This window comes from Protomyces lactucae-debilis (genome assembly GCF_002105105.1).
Source record: "Protomyces lactucae-debilis strain 12-1054 chromosome Unknown BCR37scaffold_10, whole genome shotgun sequence".
Lineage (NCBI taxonomy): Eukaryota > Fungi > Ascomycota > Taphrinomycetes > Taphrinales > Protomycetaceae > Protomyces > Protomyces lactucae-debilis.
This window is the reverse complement of record NW_024468002.1, coordinates 495,303-517,265: the sequence shown is the minus strand read 5'-3', so window position 1 is coordinate 517,265 and position 21,963 is coordinate 495,303. Positions and strand designations below refer to the sequence as shown.

The 21,963-nt window shown below is 52.5% G+C and overlaps 12 protein-coding genes across 12 annotated transcripts; 5 read left to right on the top strand and 7 right to left on the bottom strand.

Annotated features, from left to right (window-relative positions):
• Positions 1 to 148: 148 nt before the first annotated feature.
• BCR37DRAFT_380080 (60S ribosomal protein L13/L16) lies at positions 149 to 1,069 on the bottom strand. Its single transcript, XM_040869418.1, has 2 exons — positions 995 to 1,069; positions 149 to 850 (listed from the first exon to the last, which is right to left on the bottom strand). Exons 1-2 carry the CDS (start codon positions 999 to 1,001, stop codon positions 264 to 266), a joined length of 594 nt encoding a protein of 197 aa, XP_040725271.1. The 5' UTR covers positions 1,002 to 1,069; the 3' UTR covers positions 149 to 263.
• Positions 1,070 to 1,299: 230 nt separating this feature from the next.
• Positions 1,300 to 2,812, bottom strand: BCR37DRAFT_380077 (acyl-CoA dehydrogenase/oxidase). The gene is made up of 2 exons (XM_040869417.1): positions 1,902 to 2,812; positions 1,300 to 1,858 (listed from the first exon to the last, which is right to left on the bottom strand). The coding sequence occupies exons 1-2, from the start codon at positions 2,740 to 2,742 to the stop codon at positions 1,377 to 1,379; spliced, it is 1,323 nt and encodes a 440-aa protein (XP_040725270.1). The 5' UTR covers positions 2,743 to 2,812; the 3' UTR covers positions 1,300 to 1,376.
• Positions 2,813 to 2,998: 186 nt separating this feature from the next.
• On the top strand, positions 2,999 to 4,699 carry BCR37DRAFT_402797 (uncharacterized protein; the record flags this gene model as incomplete). The annotated part of the gene is made up of 1 exon (XM_040871938.1): positions 2,999 to 4,699. The coding sequence occupies one exon, from the start codon at positions 2,999 to 3,001 to the stop codon at positions 4,697 to 4,699; it is 1,701 nt and encodes a 566-aa protein (XP_040725269.1).
• Positions 4,700 to 4,753: 54 nt separating this feature from the next.
• BCR37DRAFT_380072 (carbamoyl-phosphate synthase L chain, ATP binding domain-containing protein) lies at positions 4,754 to 7,173 on the bottom strand. Its single transcript, XM_040869416.1, has one exon. The coding sequence runs from the start codon at positions 7,083 to 7,085 to the stop codon at positions 4,926 to 4,928; it is 2,160 nt and encodes a 719-aa protein (XP_040725268.1). The 5' UTR covers positions 7,086 to 7,173; the 3' UTR covers positions 4,754 to 4,925.
• Positions 7,174 to 7,549: 376 nt separating this feature from the next.
• Positions 7,550 to 9,181, top strand: BCR37DRAFT_393169 (carboxyl transferase; the record flags this gene model as incomplete). Its single annotated transcript, XM_040871262.1, has 1 exon — positions 7,550 to 9,181. One exon carries the CDS (start codon positions 7,550 to 7,552, stop codon positions 9,179 to 9,181), a length of 1,632 nt encoding a protein of 543 aa, XP_040725267.1.
• Positions 8,999 to 10,702, bottom strand: BCR37DRAFT_39383 (cysteine string protein). Its single transcript, XM_040871366.1, has one exon. It carries the CDS (start codon positions 10,635 to 10,637, stop codon positions 9,222 to 9,224), a length of 1,416 nt encoding a protein of 471 aa, XP_040725266.1. The 5' UTR covers positions 10,638 to 10,702; the 3' UTR covers positions 8,999 to 9,221.
• A 1-nt stretch (position 10,703) lies between these two features.
• Positions 10,704 to 12,544, bottom strand: BCR37DRAFT_37412 (uncharacterized protein). The gene has a single exon (XM_040868364.1). The coding sequence runs from the start codon at positions 12,300 to 12,302 to the stop codon at positions 10,812 to 10,814; it is 1,491 nt and encodes a 496-aa protein (XP_040725265.1). The 5' UTR covers positions 12,303 to 12,544; the 3' UTR covers positions 10,704 to 10,811.
• Positions 12,545 to 12,859: 315 nt separating this feature from the next.
• BCR37DRAFT_402793 (uncharacterized protein) lies at positions 12,860 to 13,846 on the top strand (the record flags this gene model as incomplete). The annotated part of the gene is made up of 2 exons (XM_040871937.1): positions 12,860 to 13,136; positions 13,182 to 13,846. The coding sequence occupies 2 exons, from the start codon at positions 12,860 to 12,862 to the stop codon at positions 13,844 to 13,846; spliced, it is 942 nt and encodes a 313-aa protein (XP_040725264.1).
• A 100-nt stretch (positions 13,847 to 13,946) lies between these two features.
• BCR37DRAFT_38900 (putative MFS multidrug transporter) lies at positions 13,947 to 15,980 on the bottom strand. Its single transcript, XM_040870685.1, has one exon. It carries the CDS (start codon positions 15,707 to 15,709, stop codon positions 14,048 to 14,050), a length of 1,662 nt encoding a protein of 553 aa, XP_040725263.1. The 5' UTR covers positions 15,710 to 15,980; the 3' UTR covers positions 13,947 to 14,047.
• On the top strand, positions 15,981 to 18,001 carry BCR37DRAFT_37661 (uncharacterized protein). Its single transcript, XM_040868631.1, has one exon. It carries the CDS (start codon positions 16,253 to 16,255, stop codon positions 17,930 to 17,932), a length of 1,680 nt encoding a protein of 559 aa, XP_040725262.1. The 5' UTR covers positions 15,981 to 16,252; the 3' UTR covers positions 17,933 to 18,001.
• A 1-nt stretch (position 18,002) lies between these two features.
• Positions 18,003 to 20,897, top strand: BCR37DRAFT_38898 (uncharacterized protein). The gene has a single exon (XM_040870684.1). The coding sequence runs from the start codon at positions 18,271 to 18,273 to the stop codon at positions 20,722 to 20,724; it is 2,454 nt and encodes an 817-aa protein (XP_040725261.1). The 5' UTR covers positions 18,003 to 18,270; the 3' UTR covers positions 20,725 to 20,897.
• On the bottom strand, positions 20,759 to 21,953 carry BCR37DRAFT_37659 (Golgi transport complex subunit 5-domain-containing protein). Its single transcript, XM_040868627.1, has one exon. It carries the CDS (start codon positions 21,886 to 21,888, stop codon positions 20,794 to 20,796), a length of 1,095 nt encoding a protein of 364 aa, XP_040725260.1. The 5' UTR covers positions 21,889 to 21,953; the 3' UTR covers positions 20,759 to 20,793.
• Positions 21,954 to 21,963: the final 10 nt, after the last annotated feature.

Below are 21,963 nucleotides of genomic sequence, written 5' to 3'. Positions count from 1 at the left end.
CTTTGGGCTGAGTGTTGTGGTTGCTGCACTTTTGGGCGATGACGACGGCGAGAGTCAGGGACGATGATGCTGGACAGTGGACACAAGTGAGATGAAACACAAAAGAGGATCAAGGCAGCAGGGAGGATGGAGCAGCTAGGAATGGATGGATTTGTGTCGATGCAAAGACTTGCGTCCAGTGGATGAGAAGGCTACAAGCAAGGCAGGCAAGTCTCTATACTCGCCCTAAGTGTGTGTGTGTATGTCCTCGCTTTGGAAGAAACCTAGTAACCGAACTGAGCGAGCTTCTCGTTGATGGCAGAGGCCTTCTTGATGTTGTCGACCTTGGTGATCTTGGCCTTCTTGATGGCATAGGCAGCCGCTGACTTGACCTTCCTGCGCTCCTCGAGCTTCGAGACAACATCGGCGTACCTCCATCCAACTTCGTGAGAGAGACGGCCAACGGTGCAGTACTTGCGTCCTGGCTTCAAACGCAAGACACGCAGAGCCTGAGGTACGACCATACGCTTGACCTTGTCGAAGGGCGGCGGGATACCCTCGAAGACCTTGAGCCTCTCGAGCGCAGCCATACCACGGGCAGTCTTGTGAGGGATCTGACCACGGATGGCCTTGTATAGGATGCGGGAGGGCGCCCTGAAGTGGAACTGACCCCGGGCTGGGTTGTATCGGCAGCCCTTGCGGAGGTAGGCGAGGTACTTCAACTTGTTGCGGAAGAATTCACCAGAGATGTTGATGTCCTCGCATCGGACGACGACGATCTTCTGGCCGTTGAGGAGCTGCTTGGCCACAGTTGAGGCGAGGCGACCGAGCAGGTGACCCTTGGCGTCGATGACAACCTCACGTTCGAATGCTAGGGGTGGTTAGCTTGTGTGTTTCATGGTTGACTGGGTTGTCTCTCTCTTTGTCCGTTGTGCCTGGTTGCTCAATGAATCTCGCTTGGTAGATGGAGCGTGCAGGGCAGGACGAGAGGGACAAGAGGGTGAATGTTACATACTGCTCATGGTTGATGGGTGATTGTTGGCTCTGCTCTCTCTGCGTGCTCTTGCTTGTCTCTTGTGCTCTCTCTCTCGCTCTCTCTCTTCTCCATTTCCCGCGCGCAGAAATTTGTTGACTCGAAGCGACAGTCACAGCAACAACGAACATTTACATGGAACTGGCATGTCTTCAATAGTCAGCAGCAGGATGGCCCCAGCGCAGTCAGCCGTACTCTCATCAGTCATGTACAAGGCTCCCTCCTCTCATCTCTGTGCATATACGTGACTGCTTTGTCCAATTGGCATTCAGATGGCTGCACTTTCTCGCGTCTTGAGTCTCTCTCTGTCTGTGGCTCTGTGTTGGACATGAACAAGAAGATACAAACAGTATACAGCTACAGCCTACAGCTTCGCAGGAATCGCATCCTTCACATCCCGCGGCTGGCGTCCATCCATAATCTTAATCTGCTGCTTCATTGCCAAGTCAGACATAATCTCATACGAACCACCCCCAATCACAATCACGCGCAGGTCGCGGCTGATTTGCTCAACACGGCCGCCGGCAAGGGTACCACGCTGGTAGCCCAGGCCGCCAAACACCTGCTGGCACTCCCGGTTGACATACTCCAAGCACACACTTGCATTGACCTTGCACAGTGCCGTCATACCAGCCAAGTCAGCATCAGAGTAGTTGCGGTTCAGGTGGTAGTACAGCGACTCGAGCTGTGCTTGCAGTGCTTCAACCAGCCGACCCATGTGTGTGAATTTATCACGAATGATGGGCTGCTCAATCAAGTGCTTGCCGAATGTCTTGCGCTTGTTGGCGTGGCCGTATGCATCTTCAATACAGATGCGCGACATTCTCAGTGCCTGGATACTCAACCCTGTAGATATTAGTGAGATGGCCATGCGGCAAGAAGCACTTACAAAGACGCTCGTGGTTGAAGTTGCTCAAGAAGATCTTGAAGCCCTGGTTCTCCTTGCCAACAAGGTACTTGACGGGCACCTTGACATCCTCAAAGTCAATCAATGTACTGCCTGAACTCGCAACACCAGAGTTTTGCAACTTGCGTCGCTCAACGCCAGGCAAGTCCAAGGGGATAATCAGGCAGGAAATTCCACCAGCGCCAGGTCCACCCGTACGCACAGCTGCCGTCACATAATCGCTGTACACGGCATTCGTGATCCACTTCTTGGAGCCATTCACAATGAAAAAGTCACCCTCTCGACGCGCAGTCGTTGCAATGTTGGCCACATCGGAGCCTGCTCCTGGCTCTGTCACACCAAGACAAATACGCTTGTCGCCCTTGAGAATCTTGGGGAGCAACTCGCGCTTGAGTGCCTCGGACCCGAAATTGACGAGTGGTGGGCACCCGATGATGTTGCCTGTTGCAAGGGCCCAGCAAACACCTAGGTAGCCGCAACGCATCAGCTCATCAATCAGCACAAAATCATGGAACGCGTCCCATTCATTGGCTGGGATGCCAGCTGGCAGCGTAATGCCATCCATGTATCCTTTTGCGAGCGGGTAGACACATGCGGCCGTGCATCCAACTTCGGCGAAACGCTTCTGCACTGCATCAGGCACGGCAGACGCTTCCTCCCAGTCTGAGCAATAGGGCGACAATTCTTCGTCGACATACCTGCGCAGGTACTTGGACAGACGGCGGTGGGAGTCGTTGAAGTAGGGCGAGTCGAGTGTGGTCATCCATAGGGGGTCCGCGAAAGGCACGAGGGTCCCGATAGTCTCACTGCCTTTGCTGAGCATACTTGTCTGTGATTATGTCCAGTGGAAGTATGAGGGGCGGAGGAGCAGGTATCTATGCTCTTAAAGCAGCTCTTTCGTGCCGCTGCCAGAGTTCGACTTTTGCCGGCGGAGGTTGGCGGCAATCCCGGCGACAGGCGACAAAATCCGGGGAAGAGCGCGACCTGCATGCAAACATAAGGGCGTGTCCCCGTCTGACCTTCTGTGCTTGCTGTTTACCATCTTCTGAGACTTTCGAGAGTCCTGAGACTCATCTACAATGGCAGACCGTCTGGCCCAAGTCGGGTCGCACCTTACTCAATTGTCTATCGTGCACGGAGGCTACGAACCAGCCTTGCTTGAAGAGACACTGGGTGACAACTTGCGCAGGACAGCAGCGCGCCATGGGAGCAGGACTGCTGTCATCTCCCACTGGCAGGACAAGCGGCTGACTTTTGCACAACTCGACCATGAATCAGACGTCCTGGCTCGATCTCTCTCGCAGCGTGGTGTCGGTCGCGGAGACCGAGTTGCCATCTTTGCCGGCAATTGTATTGAGTATGTCGTCATGCTCTACGGTACTGCAAAAGTAGGAGCCATCTTGGTAGTGTGCAATCCGCAGTATACCGAGCACGAGCTTCTAAGGGCCATCCTCGGCGTTGACGTCAAAATGCTGGTCATTGCGCTGACTCTGGGTGAGCGTTCATTCAAGTCACACATAGAGCTCCTTCGAAAAGAGCTCAATTTGCCCTTGGTACTACTTCCAAAAGTGGGTCAGGCGACAGAGGGCATGCCAGTCTTCTCTGATGTGCTCGAAGAAGGTCGGAGCAGCAGTCTCGATGTCAAAGCCATCCAACTTGACTGCAACGACATTGTCAACATTCAATTCACAAGCGGCACTACATCAGCCCCAAAGCCTGCGTGTCTGACGCACCGAAATATTCTCAATAATGGCCGTTTCATTGGTGACCGGATGAAACTCACAGAGCAGGACATATTGTGTGTGCCTGTACCACTTTTTCACTGCTTCGGCCTTGTCCTGGGCAATCTGGCTGCATTCACACATGCTACTGCAGTCGTGTATCCAACAGAAGTATTCAACGCACGATCCGTTCTCGAATGCGTGCAAAAATACCGTTGCACCGCACTGCATGGTGTGCCAACCATGTTCATCACTGAGCTTGAGCTGCTTGAGAAGGAGTCCTTCGATCTCAAATCTCTTCGAACAGGTATCGCAGCTGGGACCGTGGTCAATGCAGGCATCATGTCTCGTATTCACAAACACTTGCACATCTCCAACTTGACCATCACCTACGGCATGACAGAAACAAGTCCTGGCTCATTCATGTCCTCTGCCGATGATCCAATGGAGAAGCGAACCACGACTGTTGGCACGTGTATGCCTTGGACGACACTCAAGGTTGTCGACGAATCGGGAAAGATTGTTCCAAGGGGCACACCCGGCGAGGTTTACGTCGCTGGCTACCTCTTGCAAAAATGCTACTGGAACGATCCCAAGGCGACGGAGGCGTGCCTGGAGACAGACGAGAATGGCACTGTTTTCATGAAGACGGGTGATATCGGTCTAATGGACAATGAAGGCTACCTCAGCATCCCTGGACGCATCAAGGATACCATCATTCGAGGCGGCGAGAACATCAGTCCATCTGAAGTTGAAGATCAACTTGCGGCGCATCCCAGCATTAGCGACGTCTCAGTGGTGGCTGTTCACAGCGAACGATACGGCGATGTGGTCGGTGCATTCATCAAAGTGCTACCAGGCAAGCCTGATCCAACACTTGAGGACATTCAAAACTTTGCTCGCGAACGCATGGCTCGCTACAAAGTACCGGCACATATCTTTATCATGGGCAAAGAAGGTCTTGCTGATGACTTCCCAAAGACTGGGTCGGGCAAGGTGCGCAAGGTGGAGTTGAGAGATATGGCCAATGATGTGGTAAAGAAGCGTAGCTCTTTGTAGATGATCGTTCACGACAACATGTTTCAGGGGCAGTGAGCCATATAAGGGTTTCAGTAAGTAGATAACAGTAGAATATGAAGGAGATGATAGTGTCATCTAGGATAGGGAACTGTTTCCCAGCAAGGAAAGCCTCTCAAAGGTCAACTGCTCTGGACGTGCTTCCGCTGCTGAATACTTCGGCAATAGTGATATGAAAATTGTCAAACCTACTGAGCGCTTTCTATCCTTACTCCTTCTTGACATCTGCCAATTGAATACCCTCCTCAATCAAGTCACCTTCCTTGACTAGAATTGTCGCGATACCATCCTCTCTCGCGAGGATTCTGACTTCCGTCTTCATTGACTCAATGACGAGCAAGCCTTGGCCTGCTTTGACCGCCTGCCCATTCTTGCATTCGATGCGCACAATCTTGCAAGGCATCGGCGCTGCATAGCCGGAACCAGTCGCGCCCCGCACGCCACTCGCGCGAGAGTCAAGTTCGCCGAAGCCTACCAAGGCAGATCGTCGCTGGAAGCTGCCGAAGCCGTCGAGATGCACATGCGTGACGCCGTTTGTTGTCCTGACTGTAGCCAAGTACAAGGTGGCCTTGTTTTGCAGCGTGATACGGGCAGACACAACGCGTACACTGGGATCGTATTGCATTGGTGCATGATGCAAGTCAGAGACCAGGACATGACAGGTCTGTTCATCATGCCGAGCCTTCATGCTGCCGTAGAAGGCCTGAACAAGTTTAGCGCCCTCGACATTCAATGCCTTGCTGGTGTCGGGCTCAACATCCTGCACGACCCAGGATTGGAGTGAGTAATTGTCTCTCGTGGCAGTGCGACTGCTTGGCTTGCTGATACAGTAACGACCCTTGGTAGGACCGATGATGAGTTCGGGAGGGTTAGTCGTCAAGCGAGCCGCTTCCCTTGGTGCTGGACGAAGCGCTCGAAGCAAGACACTCGACGCAATAGCACCTGTGCGTTCGTCTGCACGTTTGGTCAGCGCGGCCAGATGCTCAGCAATGAACCCAGTCGTGTAGGATGAGTCACGGAATGCAGCTTGCTCCATGCACTTAATCATGAAGGCTTGGTTGGTTTGCAAACCGAGGCAGACTGTCGAGCCGAGCACTTGGCCAGATTTGAGGATGCACTGTCGCCGATCACCTGCCCATACAATGACCTTGCAAATCATGGGGTCGAAATTGATGGTCACCGCATCACCCGTCTGCACACTAGACTCGTATCGAGCAGGGATTTTTGATTCTCGAAACAGCGTGACGAGGCCCTTCTGTGGGAGGAAGTTCTCGTACGGATCCTCGGCGTAAAGCCGCATCTCGATAGCGTGACCTTGGAGTTGCATTTCAGGGATATCTGTGAGCGCTCCTCCTGTGGCAACAAAGATTTGAAGAGCGACAAGGTCGATGCCGTAGACTTCCTCGGTGATGCTGTGCTCTACCTGAATGCGCGTATTGACCTCCAAAAAGTAGGCCTTTTGGTCGAGCACATCGACGATGAACTCGACAGTACCTGCTCCTCTGTAATTTGTGGCCCGGGCGATCTCACGAGCAGCTGTTTGCATGGTGTTCTTCAGTGCATCAGAGACGATAGCAGGTGCTTCCTCAATGACTTTTTGGTGTCGTCTTTGAACAGAGCATTCTCTGTCGCCAAAGATGCGACAGTTACCGTGCGAGTCGCCAAACATCTGCACCTCGACGTGCTTACCTTGGGCGATGTACTTCTCGAGAAGCATATCGTCTGAGCCAAAGGAACGCTTTGCCTCAGATTTGGCCATGGAAAGAGCACTGTCGAAATCGGCGTCAGACTCGACAATGCGCATGCCTTTGCCGCCGCCACCTGCACTGGCCTTAAGGAGCACAGGGTAGCCGATACCAGAGGCCTCCTTACGCAGCATTTCTGGGTCTTGAGACCGAGAGACCATGCCAGGAATGAGTGGAACACGACCACCAGCCCTTTCGCGCAGAAACTGCTTGCATGCAGCTTTGTCACCGAGGATATCGATTGTCTCGCCTTTGGGCCCAATCCAGATGAGCCCAGCTTCCTCGACCATGTTTGCGAATGCAGCATTTTCAGAGAGGTAACCATATCCTGGGTGCACACCATCAGCTTTCATCTCCAAGGCAATCTCGACAAGCTTCCGGGGATTGATGTAAGCGTTGCCGTCCTTCTCCAGATCGCCAATGTAGTAGCTTTCATCCGCTTCTCGCCAGTAGCTGCTCCTGGCATCTTGCTTGGAGTAGATAGCAATAGAAGTGATGCTCAGCAGCTTGCAAGTCCGAACGACGCGCGAAGCAATCTCTGCACGGTTGGCGATGATGATGCGCCCTATGCTAGGGCTCTCGAGAGGCCTGGCCACATACTTCGGCTGCTGTGCTTGCACCATCTATTGTCTTACGAAGGGAAGGCAGTGATCCTTTGACGAGGACGAGGGCCGGGCCTCTTGCAATTGTACTTTCTGCGAGCTGTTGTGTCGCCTGAGTGTGGGGTGTCGCTGCCGAAGGCGCTCCGTGACTCTTGCCGTTCAGATGGAGGAACAGCTCCGAATCAGGACTGGGCGACGCCCATCTGCAGCAAGGAGAATGCCAGAGTAACGACGGCGGTAAACCGATGCAAGCTCTTCAAGGCGATTCCCTGTCTCATGAAACCCTCTTACTGGTCTCCAATGGCGGCGGTAGTGTAGGCCGCTGTGCGCAAGTGTGTCGGGAGTTGCCGACGTGTGGATGTGGCATCTGAATGCTTCCCCACACAGAAAAGGCGACAAGGCAGCACCCTCACTGTCCTTCAGCTTCAATCTCAGCTGCAGGGGGTTACAAGCAGAGGAGGCCTGTGCACTGTGCATCTGCAGATATGAGCGCAGACCAGCTGACCGTATGTCCGAGTACAGTCATCAAAACATCAGAGGAGTATCAGAACAACTTGGCCGCATGGGAAGGTCTGCTCGAGGAATTGCGCGTCAATACAGAGGCAACGCGCCAGCAGGGATCAGAGTCCTACAAAGACCGACATATAGGCCGTGGTATGCTCTTGGCCCGGGACCGTATCAATCTCTTACTAGATGAAGAGGCGCAGTTCTTGGAGCTGCTGCCATTCAAGGGCTTCCAAGAAGACGCAGGACAAGACACGACATGCGCAAACCTGGTGACGGGCATTGGCACCGTCGCAGGCATTCAATGCATGATTGTCGCGCATTTACCTACCATCAATGGCGGTGCCTGGTCAAAGAGCATGATCGCTAAACAGTTTCGCATCATGGAGATTGCAACAGAGAACAGCCTACCCGTCATTGCACTAGTACAATCGGCCGGTGTCTTCTTGCCCAACCAATTTGAGATCTTTCACCCAGGAGGCAAGATCTTCCGTGATCTAGTGACACACTCACTGGCTGGCAATTCATCATGCTCAATCGTGTTTGGCTCCGGCACCGCTGGAGGCGCCTACCAGCCGGGTTTGTCCTCCCACACCATCTTCGTCGACAAGCAAGCTCAAGTCTTCCTCGGCGGACCGCCCCTTGTTGAGATGGCGACTGGCGAGAAAATCACAGCGGAGGCCCTTGGTGGTGCAGAGATGCATTCGAAGGTATCAGGCTTGAGTGACCAACTTGCAGATGATGAGTTTGACGGCATTGCCAAGGCTCGCGAATGGTGTCTGATGCTTCAAACAACCAAAATCAACATGCCTCTCAAGCCTGTTGCGCCCTATCTTCCGCCTCGTCACGACCCGGAGGAGCTTCTGGGCCTGGTCAGCACCAACCTCAAGGTGCCTTTCGATATTGTGCAAGTCTTTGCTCGGATTGTCGATGACTCGCGTATGACGCTCTTCAAACCACTGTATGGTGTCAACTTGCCATGTGCCTTTGCAGAACTTCAGGGACACAAGGTTGGTATTATTGGCAACAACAATGGAGTCATTCATCTGGCAGAGTCGCTCAAGGGCACGCAATTCATCCATCTCTGCAATCAACGTTCTATTCCCATTATCTTCATGCACAATGTTACTGGATTCATGGTCGGTTCAAAGTCTGAATCTTCAGGTCTGATTAAAGCAGGATCTCGCTTCGTTGCCGCCATTGTAGCGTCTCGCGTGCCTCACATCAGTGTTGTCTGTGGCGCAAGCTACGGTGCAGGCAATTACGCCATGTGTGGTCGCTCCTATAATCCACGCTTCTTGTTGTCATGGCCCAATAGTCGCTGCTCGGTGATGGGCTCCTCGCAGCTCGCGGGTGTCTTGTCCTCTATTGCGCGTTCAAGTGCAGCTTCACGCGGCAACAAAATTGACGAGTCGGAGGTACTCAAGCGCGAAGAGGTCTTTAGACAAGGTGTCGAACGCGATTCAAATGTCTACAGAACGTCAGCGAGTGGATTGGACGATGGCATCATTGACCCACGCGACACGCGCGAGGTACTCGGTCTTTGTCTGGATGTGTGCAAACGACCTGGTGTCAAGGGGTGGGAAGGTATGATGGGCGCGAGCCGGATGTAGAGGCGTGCATCGTCTAATTCTATCAGTATGCTGCAGATGCTTAGAATCCATGGTATCCATGACCACCGCCATGTCCGCGTCCATGACCGGCAAAGCCCCCAAAGCCACCGCCACCGCCCTGCTGCTGAGCAAACATGCGGAAGATGTCATTCGGGTCCATGCCGCCCATGCCACCACCCATGCCGCCCATGCCGCCTTGTTCGAGGTCTGCGCCAGAATCATACTGATACTTCTTATCAGCATCCGACAAGATGGCATACGCTTCACCAACATCCTTGAACCGTGCCTCTGCTTCTGGATCATCTGGGTTCTTGTCCGGGTGATTGATGAGGGCTGCTTTGCGGTACGCCTTTTTGATTTCAGAGTCGCTGGCATCCTTTTCAATGCCGAGAATTTTGTAGTAGTTTTTGCGCTTCGACTTGGCCAGCTCGAGCTCTGCAGCACGGAGTTCTCGTTCGAGCGTCTCGTCATTGGGACTTGACTCTGAGGCTTCCTTGAGTATATCAACGGCTTCTTGGTACTTTTCCTGGGCCATGAAGATTTTGGCCCTCGTTACAAGCGGCTTTTGGTAGGCAGGGTCCAAGGCGACTGCTTTGTCGCAATCTTCCAGCGCCGCGTCGTACTTCTTTAAGCGCAATCGACAGGTCGCTCTGTTGCTGTAGAGCTTTGCATTTGTGCCCCTGTTTTCCTCGTCTATAGCTAGAGCCTCTGTGAAGAGCCCCTCTGCTTCCGCCATCTTGCCAAGCTTGAACTTGGCATTACCAGCAGATTTTGCAGCTTCGAGTGCTTTTGCCCGCTTAAAGAGTGTTCGTGCGATTGTCTTGTCTGGGTCGAGACGCAGGGCTTCCTGGAAGTGATTGATGGCCGTTTGGGTATCGCCTTGGATGTACATCATGCGACCCCGCAGCACCAACGCATCGACATCCCTGCGGTCATAACGCAGAATGTCAGAAGCGTATTTACCAGCTTGTTCGATATCGCCCCGCTGAAAGAGCGCTTCGCCCCGCAATCGCTGCCAAAGTCTCGGAATGGTTGCTGAGGGCGCAAGGGATTTTTGCAGGCGGTCAAGCAGATGCAAGCTCATACCCGGATTCTTTTGCTCGATGAATTGTTCTGCTTGGTGAACGAGCTGTAGCTGTGCTTGTGCCTGGGCGATTCTGCTCTGCGTCTTGGGAACACCAGGCGCCAGTGCATCGGCCTCCAAGGAGTCTTGTAGCGCTCTTTGGAAGTCGCCAAGCAGCATGGATGCCGCAGCACGATTTCCTAGTATCGCAGCATTGGGACCTTGATCCAGTGCCTTCGTGTAGGACTGTACGGCGAGTGCATACTTGCCGGCCTTGTAAAATGTGTTGCCCTCTGCCTTGTGCTCTTCCGCAGTCGGCCCACTGACCTCTGCGGGGCCATCCTGCACGATTGGCTCTGTATTTCCATTTGTATGTGTAGCGTCCTCCGGCATGGTCAAATTTGCCTCGACCGCCCGCTGCCCTTCTACTTGCCCCTGCTAGATATCGACAAGGCCTTCTTGGTCGTCGCTGCTTATTCGCCGTCAAATTTTAAAAATCTTGGACAGACAAAAGCCAGTCACGAAGCTGATTTTACATTATGTATAGGTCTTGTACATGAGCTACATTTATATCCAATGACCACTTCTAGTCGGGGGCGCTGTATGGAGTCTTGGCCCATACGGCTCATGGTCACGCATCTTATCCTCAAGCTGCGCGAGGTCGATGCCGTACATCGACTGGCGCTTGCTGACGTGCGTCTTGACGGCGAGCTGTCGGCCAACTGCCAGCCAGTCCTCCACAAGGTCGCCAGTCGCTTGCCGGACAGGCATCGGCTTGGATTCGTACTGTTTGAAGTCCAGCTTGCTTGCACCGGATGAAAAGAAGAGCGAACTAAGGGAATTGCGTTTGTGCGTTTTTGAGGGTGAGCTTGTTCGTGAGCTGATTGAAGGCGTCTTACTAGGAGAGGTATTTCCTCCGTTGATAGAGCTCGTCCGCACAGAAGGAAATCCGAGCGCCCGTTTGACTTCCTTGACTTTGCCACTTTTGATGTGCTCAGAGTAGATGATGAGATCTAGATAGCCTCCTTCCTCAACGCGCTTGAGCTGCTCTGTCTGCCAAGCTTTTGCATTGGGCTCACGCTGCTCAGCCCAAAAGAGACTACCGTCAGACAAGAGACAGACGTAGCCGAGCTTGCATGGCTTCTTGCTGCTGAGCGGCAATACATCAACGGCACCCTCAAAAATGAGCTTTCGACCATTTGGTTGTATTTCGAGGATGGTGCAGAGGGCTTGGAGGTAGATGTGATCCTGCTCTTCGCTTTGTGATTGCTCGAGCTGTCTGCAAAAGAATTCGCTCGTTCGTAGTGTCTTTGCAGTGAGATGCTGATACTCTGCCGAGGCGTTTTCCGCAATCAGGACGCCCTGTAGTCTGCGCAAGAGAAGTTCGTACCGCACCGCGCGCTGCATCGGCGCTAGAAAGCGAGAATAGGCGCCGAGCCCATTGTCGGTCGATTCCCTGAGCTGCTGCGACAAGTGCGGCAGGCTGGAAGTGAAAGTTTTGTATAAAGAAAGAAGAGAGTTGAAGGCAGAGAGAAGATGAGAGAGTAGTTCATATTCACTCCGTGCACCTTCAAACATCTGAAGCAGGCAGGTATGGGCATTCACCATGCCCTCGATGCACCGGAAGGAGCGTTCGAGGTGATCTGGCAGCATGGGATTGCGCAAGTGCTGCTCGAGGTCAAGGGGTCGGGCGATCTTTGGGCGGACGGGTGAGGTTGGTACGCCGCTCACCGTAGATACGAATACTTGTGACCGGCGCTTCGGCGCAACAACTGTCTGCTTGAGTGCTCTGAGCTCGCTGAGGTATGTTGCTTCCGAATCAACAAGCTCCTGCAATATGCGCACGGATTCGGGCACGGGCGCCGTCTTCAGCTCTGCAGCATAGGCTCTGCCGGCTGGATGCGCTAAGGTCGTAGCAGGGTCGCTTGTGCGTCGCTCTTTGCGGAGAGTCGAGCCGAGTGCTTGCGACTCCTTGAGGAGCTCGTCAATCTGTTTTGCCGAGAGCTGTGTCGAGCCTGGCCTGCGCCGTGCGGGCGATCGGTGTATTGCGCTTGTCATTGCATCGCCCGAGGGAGTGGTTGTGCGTTGCTGCTACAAGACAAGACGGTGTATATGTGATGCGAGGATGGACCGGGGATAGCTCTAGAATGCGGGCCTGCGTGGTCTTTGAACGAGGGTTCGTGCAGGGATGGATGGAAGTGTGTGGTGGTTGTGTTTGGTGGGTTGGGTTACTTGTGTGGTCTTAACCGGGAGAGGTGAGACAAGAGCGCACACGATTATTTCGACTGACTTGCCATAGATCATGCTGCTGAGAGTATATACAGCATGATACAGGCCAGCCACAGACAGCATCAGCATCAGCATGACTATGGCACCTAATCACCCACACAGTCACTAGTACTCACTACCCGTGACCAGCCTCTGCTGCACCATCTCGACACGGCGGGCCCGGACACCGCCCACGTGGCTGCCCGCGTGTTTGACTTCATATCAGACGCGTATTGCTACAGTGTATACTCTATACTCTATACGAAATAGGACCTGCTATAGTACTTGCCTGCTGCTTCACATCCTAGTCGCCTCGCACAAACTCGAGCTTCAGCTAGCTCAACACAATGAAGCTCAGACTACAGTTCAAGCCTGCGGAAGGCCCACCGTCCAGGCAGGTCGTCGTTGCAGAGGACACTGCTTCCTTGGCAGATCTTCGTCAACTCGCTGCAACCACGTTTGACTTGGCCGGCTCTGTCTTCACGCTCAAAGAAGGCTTTCCGCCAAAATTGCTGGAAGGTTCCCTCGACCAAAGTCTCTCATCGCTCGGTATCCGGTCAGGCACTTCGCTACTCATAGACTTGATCAAGTCTGACAAACCTGAGACACAAGCCTTTGCAAGCAGTAGTTTTGCCCAAAAGGCAACATCGCCAGCACCAGCTGCCGTAGAATCGATCAAGAAGCCGCAAAACGACGATGACGCTCCCGAAGTGGCCGTCCCGGGTCGTGGCTCACTTGTACTTCGTGTGCAGCCAGATGACAACTCATGTCTTTTCCGTGCGCTAGGCTACCTGTGTATGCGTTCCATCGATGCAATGGAAGAGATGCGTGCCATCATTGCACAAACGATCCAAGATGACCCCGATACGTACTCTGACGCTGTCCTTGGCATGAGCCGGAATGCCTACTGCGCCAAGATGAACAGAGCAGACACTTGGGGTGGAGAAATCGAGATTCAGATCCTTTCCCAGTACTTTGGAGTGCAGGTGGCCAATATCGACTGCAAGACTGGCAAAGTTTATCGCTACGGCGAGGATTTCGAGCAGCTCATCTTCATCGTCTACTCGGGTATTCATTACGACGCGCTTGCCTTGTCACCTTTTGCCAATGCACCGCCAGACATGGATCAAACACAATTCTCAAAGGCTGAGCAGCCAGTGATTGAGAAGGCAGCTCAGTCCTTGGTGGATGAACTGAGGAGACGGCATTACTTTACCGACACTGCTGACTTTGCGTTACGGTGTAACCAATGTAGTAAGGCCTTGAAGGGCGAGAAGGAAGCGCAAGCCCATGCAAAGCAAACTGGGCACACACAATTTGGGGAATATAATTAATACGATTTTGTCGATGCTCAAGCTCGTCTCGATCTGCTGGACGTAGACGTTCTTATTTTTGGATGCTCAATGTAGTATAGATTCGATCAGCATCAGGCTCTTCGCAGTCAGATTGAGGTGTCTCGAATGGACCAATGAGTGTGAAACGTCGAATTTGCAAGCCCCTGAAATTCATCCATCTGAAAGTCCTTGTCTTCCTGGTCAAAGTGCTGGCTCACCACAACTAGGGTCTGCCAAGACGGCGTCCTCCTCCTTGAGGGACTTTCTTTCGACTGCAATAGCACATAGAAAAGTCAAGACACTCAGCACTATGGCCGTTGCAAACAAAACATGCATGCACCCAACATAAACACCAAGAACTACATTTCGCTCATGCTTCTTGAGTGTCCAGATAACATTGGCATCCCGCTTGATCATTTCCGTCAACTTTCGTCCCACAACCGGCGTCAAGCGAGAACCAAGCAATGTGTTGAGAATATTGCTCGATGCTGAAATACCAACAATTGAACCAACAGCTCGGAATAAATAGCTCATGCCCGTTGCAGATGCCATTTCCTCAGAGCGTGTATTTGTGAGCAGAGCAATCAGTGTTGTAGTGAGAAACCCTCCGTACCCAATTCCACATGGAATCAAGACTGTATATTGTGCAAACAGACTGCTGTGCGTATCGAGTGAATAGACATACGTCGTGCCTAGCATCAAGAGCCCCGAGCAAATCAGCATGAATCGATAGTAGCTGCCATGATATGTCATCAAGAAGCCAATGGCCAACGATCCACTGCTTCCGGCTACTGCGCCTGGAATCAACCGCTGTCCAGCACCAGATGCAGACAAATGCATGGTAGCCCGGTAAAAGAGTGGCAGCTGGAACAGCAAGATGAAGTAGCCTGTTGTCGAAAAGAAATTGCAAATCGAGGTGAGTATCGGTGTGCGAGCATGCATGAGTCGGACAGCCAGGATGGGATCTGAAGCAACATTCTTTTCCACCAAAATGAATGCAATGGCAAAGATGACGAAGCCTGCCATGAGTGACAAAGGGATAGGTGAACGCCATGCCACCATGTTGCCTCCAATGTTGAGACCAATGATCAGACAGCTGATGGCAGAAACAAGCATTGCGGAGCCAATGAAGTCTATTCGCCGCACACGCGCTTGCCACGTAGCAGTCGTATCGTGCATAGGGTCCTTGACGACGATGAGGCGCCAAATCATAAACATTGAAAGGACAATGATGGGCAGCTGTATGCCAAAAGCCCATCGCCAGCCAGCAGCACTGTCTGCAATGAGGCCACCGATTGGCGCACCCAGAGCACTGCCAGAGCCAAAGATGATGTTCATCAGACCTTGAAATATGCCTCGTCGGCGTACTGGGACAAGATCTGAGAGGATGATGACACTCACGACGTTGAGACCGCCGCCGCCAATGCCAGCAACGAGGCGTGACAAGACGAGAGACCCCAAGTTCCTACTTAGCGCACATCCAAGAGTTCCTATACCAAAGACGGCATTGGCAAATAATAGACACTGTTTGCGACCAAAGATGTCACTCAAGCGTCCGTAGAGCGGTTGAAAAGCAGTGTTTGACAGATGATACGCAACGGCGACATACGCCATTTGATTCAAGCTGTTGAACTCGGCTCCAATAGTTGGCCAAATTGCAGCAACAATCGTCAAATCAAAGGCAGCGAGGAAGGTACCACACGAGATGGCAGCGATGGTGAGCGCGAGACGTCGCGACGAAATGCCTCTAGCTGTAGCTGACTCTTCTGTTCGAGGAGAGCCATTGAGAAGAGGAGTAGTCTCTGTCTCTGCCGAAGGTATTTGTCCACGCGAGCGCTGCGAACTGACATCTGCAGGGCTCATCAGACGAGCCTATAGATATTCCCCTCTGGGCACATAGAAGGTGCAGCTGCTTCGATACTCCAGTACTTGAGGAAGTAGAGCTGACTCAGCTTGTCGAGCAATAGATCTAGTTCTAGATCTCGGCTATTCCTGACAAAGCAGTCACATCTAGCCTCAATCAGTATTGAGCGAGTATTCAGCAGGGAGAAGCCGGAGGACAAACAGAGAGGTCGTCAGCTGGCCGTCTGCCTCCCGCAAGCAGCAGACTGAGACTGGGTAAGATCCAGAGGGAGGCTGAGTCGTTGGGAATCTTGCGACGATCAAAGCGCGCCCACGGATGAGGCATTTACGACCGCAACAGCCAGACATGCGACCTGGACGAGGACAAAGCTGCGGCCTTTTCTTGAGCGAGCAGAACTACAAGACAGCAAGGGCCGGTCCTTCTTGACTATGTTTGCGGACGCGAGAGACGAGGACTTCCAGTAAGAAGCCTTTCACAAACACCGGGCACCCTCCCTCGGCCTTCCCTTTCTATTCTACTTCTGGTCCGGGCACTTTCGAAATATGGGCTCCAATCATGATCCACTCAAGTCGGCCGTGTTGCTCAAGTACAACAAGCAAACGACGTTTCAGTATGGTGTCTTTTTGGCTGCTGTGATGTTCTTCTTCATTGGCACGCACTGGATCGACATTCTTGTTCGGCCGCGACAATCAAAGCTCTCTGGCCCTATTCGTCTGATTCGTCGGATCACGCTTCGGCAGCTTCGGGTGTTTGGTTTTACTTTGCCTTCCAACGGTCACTTGGCTGTGTCTCTCCTCTTTATTGCTGCACAGTTCTTCTTTTGTTTATGGAACTGCTCCCTTGCAACGCCATACAAGGAGTTATACAAACGTGTTGGCTGGATCTCCATGGCCAACATGCCACTGTTGTTTCTGCTCTCCATTAAGAGCAACCCACTTGGCAAGCTTGTTGGCCTGAGCCATGACAAGCTCAACATCCATCACCGCGTTGTCGGGCTCGTCACCATCATCGAAGCCTGGGTTCACACGTGGATCTCTATCAAGTCCATGTACGCTCAAAATTATGTCTACTACCTCGGCAACAATGACCAGAGCATGGGTTGGATTAGTATGGCGTTTTGGACAATCATTCTGGTAAGCAGCCTGAAGCAATTCCGGGAACGACACTATGAATGGTTCTACATGCTGCACGTTACTAGCATGATCCTGTCTATTGCCTTCTTGTACTTGCACAACTACCGTTGCGAGGGCTTTTCGATCGCAGTCATTGTCCTCTGGGTAGCTGATCGTCTCATTCGATTCGTTCGCACAGTCTGGTACAATCGCTCGTTCAGGCAGCACAAGGCCAGAGTGCATTGCTCTGCGGACGGCAGCATCAAGCTTTCCCTCTTGCGTCCAGGTTTCAAGTGGGAACCAGGATCGCACGTCTTCTTGTCGCTACCTGAAGTCAGGCAATTGCAATCCCATCCGTTCACCATCAGCAATCTTTATGTGGATAGCGATACGCCGATGATCTTTGCTTTCGACGCATACAACTCCTTCACGCGGGATGTTGCCGGTGCTTCGCTATATGGAAAGCGCGACTTGATTGCCACCGTTGAGGGACCGTATGGCCACATTGACAAGCTGTCTGTCTTTGACCGCGTCTTATTTTGTACCGGTGGCTCTGGCATTTCCTACACGCTGCCGCTTGCTATGAGTCTGGTTCAGAGCGAACTTGGCAGTGAAAGTCTGGATCGGTCAAAAGTGAGCTTCCTGTGGTCTTCTGCGAAACCTGCTCGATTCCAGCAATTCGATGCTGAGCTTGCTATTTTGGAGCAAGCCTGCAAGGTTGAGCTCTACAACACGGGCTGCAAGTGCTCAACGCCGGCTGGTAGTGCTCCTATGAACAAGGCCTGCTGCTGTGTCCAGCGTAAAATCTCCTCAACAAAAGGCGAGATCTTTGAAGTGACGCAGGATGAAAAGATGCCGGTGATGTCGGAATCGTCTTCTAGCAGCTCTATCGATGAGCGTCGACCGTGGCTGGCAGACAAAGTCATCCGGTGTCGCCCGGATCTGCATGCGATTGTGGGATCCTTTGTAGCGGATGCCTCGCCTGGTGACAGATTGGCTGTGGTGGGGTGCGGGCCTGAAGATATGGCAGCTGCGTTGCGGGCTGCAGTGAGTGTGCACATTTCTGTGGGCGGGCCTGCCCTGGACTATTATGAGGAGCGATTTGCATGAGGCTGTACCCGTTCTCTGGTGTTCCTGTACGCTTATATTGGCATCTATATCTACTGCATGATCAGTGATAAGCCCCATCATGTGCTTGTCCTTGGTTCTTTCCCTGCTGCACAATGACGCTGCCTCGTATTTTTATTTTGCTTGGCCCTGAATGTCATAAAACAACAAAGCACAAGAAAGGACAAATACCCTCCCCCTGGCAGATACTCCTGAGGTCCCTGTCCCTGTGTTGCGCTGCTGGCAACTTCAGACTTCAAGAGGGAAAAGGGAGAAAAGCCTTTCATCGCAGAAACAGGAAACCACGTAGCTTGTAGCTGACCTCTCAACCGTTGCTCACCATGGACAACGCAGCAACACAGCCAGGCACATCCCTCCAGCAATTCCTCACCTCCCTCGTCGTCTCTTTCAGTATCTTTGTCGGTACGACGCTGGTATTTGTGCTCCTCCGAAAGCGCATCTTGCGCATCTATGAGCCAAAGTCGCATGTTGCCCACATACCAGCCAGGCGACAGACGAGGCCGCTGCCAGGCGGGCCCTTCAGCTGGGTCAGTCCCCTTGCGATGGAGACAGATTTGGCGCTTCTTGCTAAGGCTGGGCTTGATGGCTACTTCTTCCTGCGCTACCTCAAGTTCATGGTTGTGATCACGCTGGGTGGATGTGTCATGTTGTGGCCTATCCTGCTGCCCGTGTATGGAACAGGCAAGGCAGGCTCCAAAGGCATGGACAAAGTGTCCATTTCCAACATTGCCGGCGATGAGGGACGCTACTATGCGCCCGTACTACTCTCTTGGTTCTTTGTCGCTTTCGTTTGTTTTGGCATCTTTCGTGAACACAGGCACTACCTGCAAGTGCGTCAAGAATACCTTACTTCACCAGGACATGCAGAGTCGATGCAGGCATGTACTGTGCTAGTAACACAGATACCAGCCGCATTCAGGTCCAAGACGGCCTTGTCTTCCGCCTTTAGTGGCTACCCCGGCGGCATTCGTCACATCACCATGAACAGAAATCTTGATAAGCTCGAGGAGCTGGTGGAAGAGCGAAGCAAAGCAGCCCTGAAGCTTGAAGCTGCTCAGATCAAGCTCATCAAGACAGCCATCAAGAAACAAGGCATGGACAACAAACATGACGGCAACGAGGCAGGCGAAGGCGCAGCTGGACAACATGTTCCAGTCGGTAAGCGACCTTCCCACAAACTCGGCTTCTTGGGCGTCCTTGGCAAGAAAGTAGACACAATTGACTGGTGCGAAAGTGAACTACAAAGGTTAAACAACGAGATTGAACACGGCAAAGCGAACATGGACGAGCAGCCCATGATGAACAGCGCCTTCTTGACTTTCCACAACCAGACGGCCGCTCAGATGGCATTACAAACCATAACTCACCGCGATCCTTACGCTATGCATCCACGGTACACCGAAATCGCTCCGCACGATGTCGTTTGGAACAATATGAGTCTGACTTGGCAGCAGCGGCTCGTCAAGTCCTCAATCGTTACAGCGTTTATTGCTGCTCTCATCTTGCTCTGGTCTGTACCTGTCGCGTTTGTTGGAACCCTCTCCAATATTGACTACCTCACAGATAAGGTTCCCTTCCTTCGCTTCATCAACAACTGTCCAGAGGTACTCAAGGGTCTCATCACAGCATACCTGCCAATTGTCCTCCTGGCTGTGCTGATGGCCTTATTGCCAGTAATCATGCGATTCTGTGCCAAGACTGCTGGCGTTCCAACACGGTCTCTCATCGAGTTTTCCGTCGCCCAGTACTACTTTGTGTTCCTTGTCGTCCAGTCATTCTTGGTTGTTACTGTTGTCAGTGCCAGTGTTGCTTCCGTCACGGCCATCATCGACAACCCCTCTTCAGCGCCATCCCTGCTCGCTGAGTCGCTGCCAAAGGCATCCAACTTTTACATCGCCTATATTTTACTGCAAGGACTGGCCATCAGTGCGGGTGAGTTGGCACAAATCGTGTCCCTTGCGCTCTACTTTATTCTAGGCAAGCTGCTGGACAAGACGCCCCGCAAACAGTTCAATCGCTACACAACCTTGCGTAACGTCGGCTTCGGTACGCTCTTTCCGGTCTACACCTTTCTCGCCTTCCTCTCTCTGGTCTTCTCAGTGATTGCGCCAATTTTACTTTTCTTTGCAGCCCTCGCTTTTGGTCTATTCTACTTGGTCTACAAGTATCAATTTCTTTTTGTCTACCAGCTCGATGTCTCAACCATGGGCAGGCTTTACCCTCGCGCATTGCAACAAACGCTTGTCGGTCTTTACTTTATGGAAGTCTGCATGATTGGTTTGACGGCAGTTGGCAAGTCCTATGGAGCCATTGCCTTGTCCATCATTATCCTTGTCGCTACGGCAATCTTCCACATTACCCTCAACAATGCATTCGGGCCATTGCTCGATGCTGTCCCTACCATGCTCATTGGCTCACATACAAAGGAAAAAGGAGCAGCGATGGAAGGTGTCGAAGGAACGTTGACAGCCTCCAACACAAACCATTCTGAGGAAAAGACAGGCGATCGGGCATCCCTTACCGGTCACCGTTCTGAGAATGTGTTTGATGAAAAGGCTTACCAGCATCCCGCTTTGCAAGCACGACAACCCGGCATATGGCTGCCTCGTGATGGACTTGGTGTCTCAGCTGACTTGACACGAAAGACACGCGAGGGTGCGGGAATTGAATCTTCTGATGCCGGTGCTTCGATCGACAACAAGGGCCGTGTCACTTGGGATGGCAAGACAAACCCACCAGACTACGACGCCTCGCAGCGGGACTACGAGCTCTAAATTCATAACTGCCTAGTCTTCCAGCTTTCATTCTTCTTGATAGAGTCTACTCGTATACTCAATTCCCCTTCACCGTTTTAATGATCCGCACACGACACTGAACTCTACTGTGCCACGCTCAAGACCACCTTTCGCGACTATAGCGTCAAGATCCAAGCTTCGCAGAGTCCTAAGAATCCATAAATTCGATCGTGTTGCTTCGCGAACGACAATGGAAAGCTTGTGAGCCAGCTCGCGCCAAAAGTATCGCGCGAGGTTGGCACTGTGATCAAAGGACTGTTCCAGCAACTGGTGTCTGCTCGCCGCTGGCAAAGCTGCCTCTAGCTGCGAAATCTGACCGGCTGATTCTAGCAAACTAGCAAAGAGCGTTTCCAATCCAGTACCAAATTGTTCGACTGCCTTGACATTGTCTGTCGTTTGCAGACGCCGTATGGATGGCGAAACCTGAAAAGCGATCTTTGCTTCCTGAGCAGACTGATCAAGCTTCTCTTTGATGTTGTTTTGGACGAGCTGGAAGAGCTCAGCTTGGTCGAGTAACGCCAGGCTACTCAGCGACATGGAGAGATACTTGAAATTTCCAACATTGGCTGATAGCTCACGAATCGTTTGAGCGGTCTTATCCTTCAGTCTTGACTGTAGTGCCTTGACAAGATCAAGCTCTGCTAGTGCTGGTGTCGCCTTGGCAAGCATACGTAACTCGAGAAGCGCACTTGAGCGGGAGAACGCTTCTTTACAGCCATCAACGACTTGCATCTGCTCGAGGTAGCCAGTGAGCTTCTTGAGCAGGGCCATGGTAGCCATCATACCGGCCAACGAATCGTACAGTGGTTCGGCAGCTTCATATGGCTCTACTACTTTCTGCTCGAGCTTGCCATAGCTGGTCTCCAGCTTGTGGAGGTCGGCTTCCAGCTTGGCAACATCCTCACTTGTGGCCGCAGCCTTTTCCGTCCTTTCAAGAAGCGCTTCCCAGTGGACCTCTACCTCTTCCCGCTGAGCACGTTCTACCTCTTGTAGGTCAAATTTGAGCTTGTTTTCAGCAGAGGTGAAGTCAAGCTGTGTCTCATCGCTGTCGTTTGTAGCCAGTATAAGCTTGTTGGCATAAGCGTACGGATCAAAGTCATCAGCAGCAATTGCATCGTAGTCTACATAGCTCGGGCCGCTCATGGCATGTCTCTAGCCAGGTGTTCAAGCTGCTGCTGTCTTTTGAGATTGTCGCTTCGTTGTCTTCTGTTGACAAAA

What these genes read in the sequence shown, in the direction of transcription:
- BCR37DRAFT_380072 (XM_040869416.1), bottom strand. Translation starts at nt 7,085, where the DNA reads ATGGTGCAAGCACAGCAGCCGAAGTATGTGGCCAGGCCTCTCGAGAGC.
- BCR37DRAFT_37412 (XM_040868364.1), bottom strand. Translation starts at nt 12,302, where the DNA reads ATGACAAGCGCAATACACCGATCGCCCGCACGGCGCAGGCCAGGCTCG.
- BCR37DRAFT_37659 (XM_040868627.1), bottom strand. Translation starts at nt 21,888, where the DNA reads ATGAGCGGCCCGAGCTATGTAGACTACGATGCAATTGCTGCTGATGAC.
- BCR37DRAFT_38900 (XM_040870685.1), bottom strand. Translation starts at nt 15,709, where the DNA reads ATGAGCCCTGCAGATGTCAGTTCGCAGCGCTCGCGTGGACAAATACCT.
- BCR37DRAFT_380077 (XM_040869417.1), bottom strand. Translation starts at nt 2,742, where the DNA reads ATGCTCAGCAAAGGCAGTGAGACTATCGGGACCCTCGTGCCTTTCGCG. An exon ending in CTTCAACCACGAGCGTCTTT is followed by an intron (nt 1,859 to 1,901) that starts GTAAGTGCTTCT and finishes TAATATCTACAG; the next exon opens with GGTTGAGTATCCAGGCACTG.
- BCR37DRAFT_37661 (XM_040868631.1), top strand. Translation starts at nt 16,253, where the DNA reads ATGGGCTCCAATCATGATCCACTCAAGTCGGCCGTGTTGCTCAAGTAC.
- BCR37DRAFT_38898 (XM_040870684.1), top strand. Translation starts at nt 18,271, where the DNA reads ATGGACAACGCAGCAACACAGCCAGGCACATCCCTCCAGCAATTCCTC.
- BCR37DRAFT_39383 (XM_040871366.1), bottom strand. Translation starts at nt 10,637, where the DNA reads ATGCCGGAGGACGCTACACATACAAATGGAAATACAGAGCCAATCGTG.